Genomic DNA, 14,557 nt, shown 5'->3' on the forward strand with positions numbered 1-14,557 from the left:
CAGGTCATAGGCAAGGGGAAGAAACAGAAGTCTCAGATGCGTTAGTAGAGGAGGGAGGGTACAAACAGCTCTGCCCAACAAACATTCCAGATCCAGGGCTTCCATACTTCTCCAAGGCTTGATTTCTCATGGGTCACTTTCCATTCAAAGGATTTTAGAGACCAAATGCAATAGGATTCCTTCAGTTACCAACCAAGAGTCTTTGGGTCTTCTCTCAGGCAAGGCATCCAGTGAAAGTAAGATCTAGTTTTCAGATTCCTCTGGAGGATTAAAAAGTCTCTTTCGCATTGCATTGCCAAGCTCCCTGCTCTTGTTCCTCTTTTCCATGTACTAGAAAATAAAAGGAAGGGGAGAGAAAAGAGACAGCAGATTATATCGCTATTTACATACTAAGCTTATAATATATACACCAATAAAGATATATTTTAAAGGTGCAACAGGGGTTCTTAGGTAGAGTGGGAAAAAAGTAAAAGCAGATTCAAGTTGAAAAAACTGAGTACATGTAAACAGCTGGACATCAAAATCTTTCAGCTGTCAGATATAGAAAGAAGCCAAAGAAACAAGATTAGTGGCAAAGCACTGACCAGGAACTCCAGCTTCCATTCCCTGAGCCCTGACGTTCATATCTTTGAGGTACTTACTTGATTTTCTGGGCCAGTAACCTCAAATATAAAGAGTTGGGCTTGATAATCTTTAAGAAGTTTTCTAAGTCTAAAGTTTTGACTCAAGAGTTCTAACATATCTTCTGGAATAGTAGCAATTTTCAAACGTATCTTTTTCTTCATCAAAGGGCCACTTCAAATAACAGATGAAGCACCAGGTCTCTTTAACAAAAACATTCCTTTTATCTGTCCTACATTATTTTTCCTCATAGCCTGCTAGGGGGAGAAGGGTATTTTATTGCTTTAAAAGGTTAAAGAAGAAAATTCTAGAACATGGAGGGATACCTGTTCTGAGAAAAATATTTGATATCTCTCTTCATATCATATGAAGCCTCTAAAATCAGCTTGGAAAGAGGATTCTAAAGGTAAGTCTTCAGAAGACAGTACTTTGTAGCCAATAAAATAAGTCATAGAGCAAATTGAAACAGAGCTTATATTAAAATATATGTTATGAAATCTCCAAAAGGAGTCAAGATGGCCCCTGAATTAAAAAAAAAAAAGATACAAAGGGTGACTATTATGTTATTCACAAAATGCCACTAAACAATGCAGAAACCAAACCAAACAAGTAAAAGGAACAAAAGAGGACACTGCAAAAGTAGTATTAGTGATTATTTCAATAAAAAGGACAAAAGCAGCAACACAGCAGCAAAGACAGGGTCAGAAAGAACTGGCCAGACCTTTTTTCTAGTTAAAAGCTTCAAAGAATGAAGTACTTAAATGACACATGAAGGAAATGGTAGGAGGAGAGCATTAGGAGCAGTAAATGGGAAACTGGGAAGCATTAAAAGCAGAGGAAATAAATGAGCACAGGTTTGGAGAACTGAAGGATGAAAGAGCAGATAGAAAACAATCTATAAATCAGAAAATGAAGCGACATAAAAACCACAGAGAGGACTAGAAAGTAGTCAAGGAGAAAATCTGAAATTTATACAAAAACAAACTGGGACAAAATAAGAATCTAAAATGTAAAGGATTAAATCTACCAACATTCTTCTACCAAATAGTTCCTGACAGTTCAGGACCACCTGGGGAGGAAATTTTCATATGAAGATATAATTACCAAACCAATGACAAAAATCACTAAACTGTGAGGATAAAAAAACCTAAACTTAGGAAAAAGGCTATCTTACACAACTGAAAGCACGTAAGAAATAAATACCTATACCAAATAAAACAGTATGAGCTTACTTTTCCATAATCTTATTTAAAAAGGAAGACAGCCCTAGGTTTAGTTTCCATACAAAATACCCTTTACATATAAAGAAAAAGTGTTTCAAAAATCAGTTTAAAACATATACCCATTTGTGCACATGAAGAAAATTATCAGAACTCCAGGAAGTTCTTCAAACAGTAAAGATGCTGTAAAGGGATTCCAGGAAGGAAGGAGGAAAAAAGCCCCAAAGTAGAAACCAGGAAAAAATGATTAAAGATAGATGCTGAATGTCTTCAAATATCTAATATCTTTCAATATGAGGCTCATGGGGGGAGAAAGTTCAAAAGTACAGAAAATAAAATTGGAAGGCAGATTTTTAGTTGTTACATATTTTTAAAGGTTCTGGACATAAAATTTCTGATGAATAAAACAGAAATGGAATTAAATTTCTTTTCAAAGATTTAAAATGCACTCTGTTCAGTCTGCGGTACCTACAAAAAGACAATAAACTTTGGCTATTTGCCCAAGTCCAAGTCATAGCCTAAAGCTGTGTTCAGGAAATGAGTCTTTCCAAATAAGTCAAACTAGATCCCTATGGGCTGTATATACTATAATTATAAAGAAATTCCAAGTTTTAAGGCTGGAAAGAGCCTAAATCTAGCCTCCTCATGTTATACAAGGAAATTGAGGCCCAGAGAGTTTTAGTTACCTGCTAGAGCTAAAAGCTGATCAACAATTCTTTCTGCTGTACAGATTCAACTTCTCAAACCTTAAAATTCATCCAGGGGAGTTACAGTGATTATTTTAAGATAGTTGCTTTCATTTATGTATATGCAAAAAAATCAGCAATGTTCCAAAAGATTGTCCCCAGAAGACGCTTTCATTTCTCCTCTTGACTTTAGGGGAAGACATACCTATAAAGTCAAGTTTTGGTGTTATATGAAAACTTGCCAAAAAAAAAATTAATAATGGTAGTAATAAGTAATATTGCTCCAAAACAGTCTTTTCAACTGCTCAACCATTTCCATCCTTTAATGTTTTCCTTACCTCATTCTTCAAGCATTTTCTCATCTCCCGATCAAGATCATTGCAATGACCAAAAAATTTCAGAATGCTGTGCTAAAAGGAAGAAAAGGGGTAAAATATTTCATCCCATAATATGCTAAGGTCTCTGGCTCAGAACTGAAATATTTAATGTGTCACCTTGTCAATAAGCAAATGGCTAATAGTTAATCAAACAGTTAACCCATAAGTACAAAATATACAAATAAATGGGCTTACCCTACCATTCCTACAAATAAAGAAGAAATGTTCTATAGGTAGAAATGAAAAATAAAAAAGACTTTTCTTTGATAAAAGAGAAGCCTATTAACCTCCCCAAACCTCAAAATGACCTAGTGAAAAGCATTTTATTACCTAATACCCTTTCTTTAAGGGCATGTTATCCATCCTCTATTACAGAGTGATGTCCAAATGCAGTGTAGCCATATTGACATGACAGTAACTTCCTTCATGAGCAAACACCCCTGTCCCATAGAAGAGTTACCTATGAAACGCTTGGTGCCAAAGCCATTTTCTCTATTTGCCTCTATTTCTCTCATTTGCCTCTATTCAAAATGTCATCAAAATAAATTAAAAACACATAACACTAATATTACACAACCTGTATGAGCCATATAAACAAGTCACTAATTCACAATAAAAGGAAATCAATGCTTAATATTCAAAGTCTGCTCTGCTTTGCCATACTTAGTGTGTTTGCACATCGCCATTTTTAAGTGTAGGTCAGAGAGCACGGTGATCTCCTATAATGACATGCCATAAATGCTGAACTTGTAACAATGACCACTTTTTCCCTTTTCTTTCTAATTAAGGCTTTCCTGGAAACCAGACAACACATAATTAGTAATAGTCATGCTATTTCTTTTTTCTCTGTTTCTTTACCACTTTAAATGTACTTTTCTTGTCCACACTGAGTAAATGATCAGAGTTTTTCTGGCAAGGATTTAAGGTTTCCTAGTGATTACCTAATGACCTTTTCAGGATAAATAATTCCTGTGCATAAATTGCCTCCTTGACAATACAAAGGGACAATGCTTTTTCATACACCTTCTGGCCAAACAGAAACAATAGACAGGATTAACATTTTAGAATGTAACACAATATTTCATATTTTACTTTATATTTATTGATATCATCCCATATTCATACACCTTATTTTAAAAATTCAAGATAACAAAAGAAATTTTTTTTTTAATTCAAGACAAAAGCTAATTTATACTCTCACTTTCACCTCAACATTAAGCCCAAATGAGAATAATACTCTGTGACATTACATGAAAAACAAAACCCAAAAATGCCCCAGTGGCATTGATAAAAGAAATGTCCATGAATTTGGAGGAAAATGGATACATGTGGCTGAGCCTCTTTGCTGTCTACCTGAAACTATCACAATATTGTTAATCGGCTATATTCCAATATAAAATAAAAAGTTGAAAAGTAAAAGAAATGCCCTTGGAGTGTACTTCTCTTGTATACACATGACATGAGCCTCTAGTGCCTGGTGTCTATTTCTAGAGAGCAAACTGGCAGAGCTACTGATTGGGTAAGTGAATCAATCAGGGTCTGGAGGACAGTGTCCCAGCCACTAGGGACACAATAGTGAGCATGGTGGACCTGGGCCCCACTCTCATAGCCAGAAGGAAAAGAAAATATGAAGTGATCACTATACAGCAGCAGTTCTCAAAGTGTAGTCCCAGGACTACTCAAAACCTTTTCAGGAGAAGGTAAAATCTACCTTCCTAATAACTGAGGATCTTATTTGTTTTGTTCACTTTCATTCTCTCACAAGGGTACAGTAGATTTTTCCAGAGGCTACATGACCTGTAATATCAGCACAGATTGAGCAAAGTGGCAGATATGAGAATCCAGCTGTATTCTATTAAACCAAACATTAAAAAGAACTGCAAAAATGTAAAAGCAATGTCATTCTTTACCCCCTTTTATTGTTTTGGAAAATAAGGTATTTTTTTAATGAAAAATAACTATTAACGTGTAATGGTTTATTATTGTCATTTTAAAATAAATTAATATTTTTCAACTACTCACTTTTAACTTCTAATTCAACAAATATTGATAGATACAGCCCACATAAACAAAAGTTCTTTGGGGTCCTCAATAACTCTGAAGAATGTAAAGGAATTCTGAGACTAAAAAGTGTGAGAGTAACTGCCATAGAGTTGGAAATAATACGTAAAGTATTACTGAAGTATAGAGTAATTATAGCAAGGGAATCCAGGCCAAGAAAGAAAAGGAAGAGGAAATGACAAATTAAGCAGAATAAAGCCTGGAGGATGATAAAACCTTATCAAGCAAGTGAGAAGTGGAGACAGTGAGAAAATCTTTAAGTTAAACAAAGGGAAAAAGCAAGTAAAAAAGCCTAGGAGACAGAAACACGCTCCAGTACAACTGCAGACAGAGCGAGCAGGAAGGATGCGGGGTAGGAGGGTGGTCAAGCCCAAGTGTAAGTAGGGGCCAGTACATGAAGGCCCCAAAACACAAAGAAATATAGAATTTATTCCACAGGCAAAGGGAGCCATTAAAGGGGAACAATGATTAAACTTAGGACTGAGAGATCAGTCTACATGCAGTACAAGCGAATTAAGACAGAGAAGAGGACAAAACAGTCATGGGATCAGGTGACCCCAGTAAGATGTCAAAATCAACTGTGTTAAGAATAAACATATAAAATCAGTGGAACAGACTAAAGAGCCCAGAAGTAGGCCCATTCACATATGGGCAACTGATTTTTGACAAAAGCACCAAGGTAATTTAGTGGGGAAAGAAAGCTCTTCAACAAGTGGTGCTGGAATAACTGGATATCCACAGGGAGAGAAATAAACCTTGACTCATACCTCACAACATACACAAAAACTAATTTGAATCACAGACCTAAATTTCAAAAACTAAAACTATAAAATTTCCAGAAGAAAAAAACAGGAGAAACTTTGTGACCAGGAAATTGACAAAGATCCCTAGAACAAAAAAAAAACATAAACAATGAATGAAAAACCTAGTAAATTATTATAGACTTCATCAAACTTACAAACTCTTTGTAACACATCTTTAAGAAAATAAAAAAGGACACCACAGACTGGGAGAAAATATTTACAACACACTTTGTAAGCTGAATGATAAAAAGAATTCTTACAACTCAATAATAAGACTAACACCCCATTTTTAAATATGGGCAAAAGACATTATGTGAATGTCCAGTAAGTACATGAAAAGATGCCTAAAGTCATCAGCCCAAGGGAAACACAATTTAAACTCAAATAATATACTATTACACATACACAGAATGGCTAAAGTTAAAAAGACAATATCAATTCTTAATCTAGCTGTATGGTGGAAATAGTTTGCTGAAAGTGTATTGTCATCAACATTCTTTGAAACAGTATAAATATCGGACTTCACAGGTCATCAACATTCCTTACTACTTCACTTTTAGTCTTAAAGTTTTACTCACTTAAATAAGAATCTGATATATCTACAGTTTATGAAGAACATGAAGGAAATAATGCATCATGCAAAGCTAAAGAAAAACACAAATGCTTCTTATAACTGTCTCATACACCAAATATATTAAAAAAAAAAAACTTTGACATCTGTAAAAATGTCAAATTTAATGCATTGCAAAAATGGGCTTATTTTCTATTTTGGTTTTAAAAATGGAATTTTATTTCCATTCCACTAACCAGGAGGGCATGGCAACCTTCTCCAGTATTCTTGCCTGGAGAATCCCCATGGGCAGGGGAGGCTGGCTGGCTACAGTCCATGGGGTCACAAAGAATCGGACACGACTCAGTGACTAAGTACACAGCAACCATTAAGTAAACCTGCTAAATGAGGCCAGTCATAATTTAAATCTAGTTAACATGTAATTGTAAAAAATATTTCAACTTCCTTTAAGCACATAATGATAGATGTCATGGAACATGGATTGTAACTACTATGTATCACTTCAGAATCTCCCTAATAAAACTACCAGGCTCGATTTCTACTCATCATAAAAAGGAAGTAGTTTCTAAAAACAAATCACAAGCATCAACTGCTAATCTTTACTACGCTAAGACCCATAACAATGACATTATCATTTCCTTCTATTAATGGAGATAACATTTTACATTAGTGTATTGTATCTAGGTTTCATTGTTGCTCCAGGGTTATTTTCTGAACTCTTACATTTTTGTGACATTCCTTAAGCAAGTTAATCAAGACGTTGCATTCTTCAGTATGCAAGTGTGGAGATAAGTCAGGATGCATCTTTAGGAGGAGATGGAACACAGCAGAGCAACCTGTGGATACAAGAGTGTCTTGAATATGTGTGACTGTTAATGCAACCTAAAATTATTTTCCGTCGTAAGAAACCTCAGTGACCTTTATCAGAAAAGAAAGGTGACCTTAGGCAAATTAACCTGAGCCTCACCTTCCTATCCAACGACTTAGATTCCGTGGGTTATCAGGAGTATTTAGAGAACATGCAGGTTCAGAAAAAAGCAGACTCAAGAGACCCGATCCGCGAAATAGGTGCTTAACCAGAAACAGCTTGCCTATGTTAACAAGCCTGACTTCAATTACTTTTCCCATACTTCTGAAATAGATTACAACTTATTTTATTCAGGTAAAATCCTACCAGTGAAGAGAACTGGCCTAAATGTATAAGGGTTAAAGGGCCATTAGTCAGTCTCAAGTTAGTGTGAATTAATATACACTGCTTTCTTCCTAAGTAACATCTGGCTGAGAAAATCTAACTAAACCCTGAAGAGAAACAAGAAGCAGATGTGGATTTTTTTTTTTTAATTTAGCAGATCTATCCATAAAATGCAATTATTACAATGAAAACAAGAAGCTAAAAATCCCTGAAATTAGGTTTAATTGGTTCATTCACAAGAAAAGAAAATTAGCATCCAAGGTCTAAGATAAAATATTATTTTAAGGTATTTGCTATAGTTACATTCACCTATTTCTCTATTCACCCATTTCTCTCTTAAACCAATTCTTTATGACCCAGAAGAGATTACCAAAGGAAAGAACCAATTAACTACTTTAGTCTTTTAAAAGTTCCAAGAAAGAAAACCTAGGAGAAATCATGACAGTAGGTTGGGCAAAAGTGAGTGAAATGAAGTCGCTCAGTCGTGTCCGACTCTTTGCAACCCCATGGACTGTACCCTACCAGGCTCTCCCGTCCATGGGGTCTTCCAGGCAAGAGTACTAGAATGGGTTGCCATTTCCTTCTCCAGAGGATATTCCTGACCCTGGGATCAAACCCAGGTCTCCCGCATTGTAGGCAGACGCTTTACGTCTGAGCCACCAGGGAAATCCATTAGGTTGGGCAAAGATACATCAAAATCCATAAAAGAATAAATTGGTTAAAATTTATCAAAATTAAAAATTTCCATTTTCAAAATTAAGAAAATGAAAAGACAAGTCACCCTCTGGGTGATAATGACATGTCAATGTCAGCCTATCAATTGTAATTAGCATACCACTCTTGGAGGATGTTGACTGTGGGAGAGAGGCAGGGTATGTGTGGGCAGAGGGGGCCTAGGGGGTCTCTCTGTACTTTCTGCTCAAATTTGCTATGAACCTAAAACTGTTCTAAAAAATAAAATAGTGTGTAGCTCCTCTACAAGCTACACACTAAAGGAAAATATTTGCAAATCATATATGACAAAGGATTTGCACCTAAAACATATAAAGAAAGTTTACAAACAATCCAGTGTTTAAAATATACTCCAAAATGAGCAAAAGATTTAAACAGATATTTCACCGAAGAGGATATAGGAATGGTAAATTAAGCACATAAAAAGATGCTGAACATCACTAGTCATTAGGGAAACAGAAATTTAAACCACAATGAGATACTACTATACATCCACCAGAATAGCTATAATCAAAAAATTAGACAATAGCAAGCACTGCTTACAATGTGGTGGAAAGGGATCTCATACAATGCTACTGGGAAGGTTAAGTAGCATAGACACTTTAGAAAACTATTTAGTAGTTTCTTAAGTTAAACCCAAACTTAACATATGACCTAGAAATTTCTCTCTTAGAACATACAAGAGAAATGAAAAGATATATCCCCACAAAGATTTATATATGAACGGTCATAGCATTATTCATAATAGTCAATACTGGAAACAATCCAAATGTCTAACAACCAAGTACTGGATAAACAAATTTGTGTATTTATTCAATGGGACACTATTTAGCACTAAAAAGGAATAAACTTATACATATGCCAACATGGAGGAATCTCAAAAGTACTAAGCTAAATGAAATAAAGCAGACTCAAAAGACAGTACTGTACGATTCTATTTATATGCAATGTCTAGAAAAGGCAAATTTGTAGAGGCAAAAGCTGATCAATGTGGAGGTCCAAAGGTGAGAGTGAGGATTAATTTGCAAATGGCAAGAAGAAAACTTTGGGTGACAAAAATGTTCTAAAATAGGATTGTGGTAATGGTTGCATAATTGTATAAGCTTTCTAAAATCACTTAATTCACTTAGAATGGGCAAATTTTGTAGTATGTAAATTATGCCTTAATAAAGGTGTGAAAAAAGTTTCAAGAAATTCAAACAGCCTATCCACCTTCTACTCTTGACAAACGAAATCCTTAAAAATGACTAAACAAATAATTGCAAAGAATTATACCTACTACTTCAGATTTCAACTTATAAAAGTACCAAATCACTGTTCCACTGAGTGACTAATAACCTCAACCCCACCCCCTGCCACACACACAAACATACCACAGCTAAAGATCACAAATCAGGCCATTGTGCCTAGTTAAAATACTTGAGTATTTGAAATGGAAACTGAAAATGCAGCCAAGTTCAAGTTTTATTTGCCTGTCACTGACTACAATCTTTTTAAATGATATAAAAATTCTGCCTCAGAAAAAAGAGGTCTCATACAGTACAGCAATTTAAGCCATCTAATATAATAATATTATACACCTACACTTATATATAGTAAAAGTTATCTGGCTTCTGCCTTGCTTATTTTTTCTGAAGGAAGATGTACACCGGTTTTAGTCATCTAGAAAATGTCTTTAACATTTTATTTTTTAAGTATATTTAACAAAACATTTTTGCGTATATCTATGAACCAGCCCTCAAATGTGTGCTTTTACAGTTCAGAAACAAACTTCTGAGGTACTGAAAGCCCTGTCTAATTGGCAAAGTAAATACTTAAGAAAACTCTTGGGTACTGAGATAAACACACATATGCACATTGTATATAAGCAAAAATATATACCATGGTACATATATTTTTTTTCCTTCCTTAAAAGTTTACTTCAAATATGTATGCTACTATACACACAGCCATGGTGTACTTCTATCTACTTATCTTGCCTTCTCCCTACTTATCCTAGATGATTATATCAAATAAGAAAATGGTTTCATATATAGTAGTTTCCTTTTCTTGTTCTTGGTGAAACAAATTACTAAGTTACTAATTAACTTAAAGCTCTGAACACTTATCCCTTACCTAACAAATTCCTCGTTTTATCAATCATTCCCCTCTTGCCTCTACCCCATTTTTTAGTTAGATATTCTCTTCCTCTCCTTTCCTTCCATCTACCAGCTTCGGCTAACTGTTGGTGCATACACATATGTACTGGGGTACTCTTGGGTATAATATACAAAGCATAACTATAAAACAATAACATTGTTCTTAGAGCACATTTAAATGAGTGCTGACACCTTTCAGTAGTCATCTTTAACAGCCTATTCTAACAACACTATTATAACTCAAGTAACATTTTATGAAATGAATAAAAGTCAACTATATTCCATATTCTTATTTTTAAAATTTGTTCAAAGCCATAATAATATATTATTAGAATAGAAATAATTTGTTGAATACTTACAATGTGCAGGCACAAGTCTTATCATTCTTCCAATAACTGTAAGAAGCAGGTATCTTTTTAAATTCAGCTAAACCATAAGAAATTGCTTTTTTGTGGGTCAAAATATGTGTTACTCAATATTTTCATAGCAAAACTAAGCCCCAGGTCACACAGTAAATAGCAGAGTTACTGCTAAGTCACTTCAGTTGTGTCCGACTGTGTGCGACCCCATAGACAGCAGCCCACCAGGCTTCCTCATCCCTGGGATTCTCCAGGCAAGAACACTGGAGTGGGCCACCATTTGCTTCTCCAATGCATGAAAGTGAAAAGTGAAAGTGAAGTCGCTCAATCGTGTCCGACCCTCAGCGACCCCATGGACTGCAGCCTTTCAGGCTCCTCCATCCATGGGATTTTCCAGGCAAGAGTACTGGAGTGGGGTGCCTTTGCCTTCTCCGAACAGAGTTACTACCCAACGTAATCTCTCACCGTGACAGATTTCTCCCACTTTCAAAATAAGAAAGATATGCCTTCCCAGCAGTTTGTGAATGAAATAAATACAGATAGAAAAAACTACTCCCCAGAGAACCTCTGGTTAGCTACAAGTTCAACCGGGACTAATCCCAGGCTGAGGTTCAAAGAAGTCAATGTAACACTATCCTGTATTACTAGAAACAAGAGTATCTGTCTACATCAAGAAAAAGAAAAGTATAGTGCTTGTCCTGATCAGCCATGTCCAGAACACTGACAATCTGAATATCCCTGGGGCGAATGCTCAGGAAGGAGATGGCTCTGACATTAGGTTTAAACAGGAAGCCATTCATGAAATTGGGAATATTTACTAAGGGAAACCCACAACAGAGAAAATAGATAAAAGGAACAGCCAGGTTAAGTAGGAAAAGTAATGGATTTGAAGGGAGAAGATGAGGGTCTGAAGGTAAAAACTGTGGACACAACTATTCACAAGTTGTATCACTTTGGCTACTTAATCTGAAATGTAAGTGTCTTCTTCCATAAAATGGAATTAGCTCTAGACCTATATCAAGAGTAAGTGTGACAAATGTAGTATCATTAGTAATCTGAAGTGTTCTGTCACCTGATGGGAAAGGCTGAACTGAACTGACTCTGAGATGTGTCCGAGGACAGGACTGGAAATCAAACTGGAAGTTACAGGGGCAGATGCCATTTTCCTGGAGCTGTCCAACATTGAAACAAGCTGCTGTTTGAACTTCTCATTTATCTGGCCTCCTGTGCCCAAGAGACTGGTTAAGTAAGGATGTCACAGAGTATATTCTTACATTGCATCCTTAAGATTTTTTTCTCAAATCTAAGTTCACAATTAAATGTAAGCCATTTCTCAAAATAAAATTTGCACTCAAAGGATAAACACTTGTTACTGTTAATACAGAAAACAGTTTCAAAAGGTAGCACCAAGATAATTACAAACAAACACACTGTATAAAAAAAAAGTGAAGGAAACATTCATTTGTGGTAAGATTCAGTGTAACGGTATTCTAATGAGAAAGCGAGGGATAACTCTATTCAAACAGTTATTATATAGTTAAACACAAAACTTCAGTTCATTTGTACACTGGCATTTAGAAACCATCAGAACAGTTTACTTCTCACAATTACAACTCTTCTCTCCCCATGCCAATCCCATCCACTTCCTCAGGTATGCACAGATTGATACCAAAATAGTCTGCTTGAACTTGTAAAAATGTTCATCTGTGACATCTGATATTTTTATAACTGTCTAATAGGTCCCTGCAAAGCAATCGTAACTTTTACTTGGGGGTGAGCTGGGAGGGTCGAAGCAATAGGGAGTTCTCCCTAAAGATACAAAATTTATGATTTTATTTTATTCACTGCTTCACCTTATTCTACCAAGACTCTGAGGTAAAATCTAACAAGTAGTCTATGATAGATTTCAACCACCAGGTGGCACAATTTTAGACGAAAAAAAACAACACAAGCAATATATGAATTCTAGTGTAGAAAAGAGAGGAAACATTCTAATAACACACTTTAGATCTATAATCACAAGAGGGAAACCCTATATTTTAATGCCACTAAGGCTTTCTTTAGAGAGATTTTGCTATTGTGTGGCTTCACCAGAAAGAAATTCACACTACAGTTACAATTTCTCATGTCATTTTAAAACAAGGCCAGAAGTCTCTTGTTCAGAGCCTAAAGAATCTGTTCTCCAGGAAAAAACTGCTCTCTAAAACATATATTTTTTTAAAGTCTAATTTCAGAAAGCTCTGGAATTAGTTAAATTAGTATCTCTCTACTTCAAACCTCACTGTATTGAGCAGAAGTAGCAGACATTAGCAGGGGACGACCTTCCCCACCCACTTTTACTTATCACAGCTGCAAAATGACCAAATCTAAACAGAGGCTTCTGATTAGGTGACAAGTGCTCCGAGTACAGACCATGCCCCTACTGCTACTGAGAGCACCCTCACGTCATTTCTTAAGGCATGGGCCCAGTTGTAGCGTTCCCTGAACTAGGATTTATCACCGCTTTCTTGGTGCTGAGCCCTCTGTCAAATCACGTGAAGTTCAGAGCAAAAAAAAAAATTTAGTCCATAACCATCAAAGAACACACAGGCTAGTAGGAGAGGAGATATTCTCCTAAATGCACATAGTATATGCCCAATAAATGTTTCCTGAATGCAGTACTATCACAGATTTGAGCACTGATTCAGACCTTAACATAGTTTTTCTTTTTTAAAAAAGGTGGGAAATGGATCGTTTTAAAGCAACCAAACATGTGCAGCAGCCTGTATGAACAGGACTTGTGTCTCCTTTATGCAAACTTCCTTTATGCATTTAAATCACTACTAGGATTTACTTAACTCTTCATAAACTACTTACTACTTACTTACGTGAAACAAGCTCGGTCATCTTTAAACCCGATAAAAGGGATCTACCTTTTCTTGAAAAGTCTGCTGATGAGGATCTTACTGGATTCTCGCATCGCAAGACGGACTGGTGGAAAATTTCACTGCAGCTGAGAGGCGCCCTAGCAGGCTCCCACAAGCAAACCCTGAACGCCTGGATCCCCAAGAGCAATAAAAAGCATACACCGTAGGGAGCGCTCACCGTGCCAGACACGTAGTTAAGCGCTTCTCACAACCTAGGCGCTGGATTACACCCATTTCTCAGGCGAGGAAACCGAGGAGGGAGGAGCCTGCCCAAGGTCACCAGCTCGAGAGCTGTGGGGCAGAGAGCGAACGTCTACCCCGAAGCCTGCGCTCAACTACCAGCGCATCCTCAGAGAATGCCCGAGGGCGGAGAGCTCAGGTCGACCTGGTCCGCCCCGGGAAACCCAGTGCGGCGGTCCCGACCCCCGAGGCCGGCGGAAAGTCCCAGCAGGACGGGACACGGCGGGGCGCGACCCTGAGGGACCTGAGGAGGGGCCGGTGGGTGTCCCGCGGCCTCCCCGTACAACGCGGCCGGGAAGAGAGCGCGCCTCCGAACGGCCCGGACCCCCGAGACTCACCCGACTCGCGGCCACAGCCGGAGAGCGGAAGCGGTATTCACCCGCGAAGACTCTGCGCCTCCAAACGCGCGGTCTGGACGCGGGAGCCGGGCCAGCTCCGGGTGGCGAAGACACGGCGCCCTCCACTGCTGACACCGCTGGGCCAGCCCCCGCCGCTCGCCGCCTCAGGCGCCTGCGCCGCCCTGCCTGGACGGGCCCATTTTCAGGCGCTGCGAGGGGAGGGAGAGCGAGTCCGCCGAGGCGCCACGAGCCTAAACTTGAAGGGGAACCGACAAGCCAGAATCTATGGCTGGGATTAAGGCATTCAAAAAAT

The 14,557-nt window shown here is 37.4% G+C and overlaps 1 protein-coding gene across 1 annotated transcript; it reads right to left on the reverse strand.

Annotated features, from left to right (window-relative positions):
* CMC2 (C-X9-C motif containing 2) lies at window positions 1–14,373 on the reverse strand. Its single transcript, XM_068992987.1, has 4 exons — window positions 14,245–14,373; window positions 7,063–7,175; window positions 2,866–2,937; window positions 1–330 (listed from the first exon to the last, which is right to left on the reverse strand). Exons 2-4 carry the CDS (start codon window positions 7,141–7,143, stop codon window positions 244–246), a joined length of 240 nt encoding a protein of 79 aa, XP_068849088.1. The 5' UTR covers window positions 7,144–7,175; window positions 14,245–14,373; the 3' UTR covers window positions 1–243.
* Window positions 14,374–14,557: the final 184 nt, after the last annotated feature.

This window comes from Capricornis sumatraensis, chromosome 20 (assembly GCF_032405125.1).
Source record: "Capricornis sumatraensis isolate serow.1 chromosome 20, serow.2, whole genome shotgun sequence".
Taxonomy (NCBI): domain Eukaryota; kingdom Metazoa; phylum Chordata; class Mammalia; order Artiodactyla; family Bovidae; genus Capricornis; species Capricornis sumatraensis.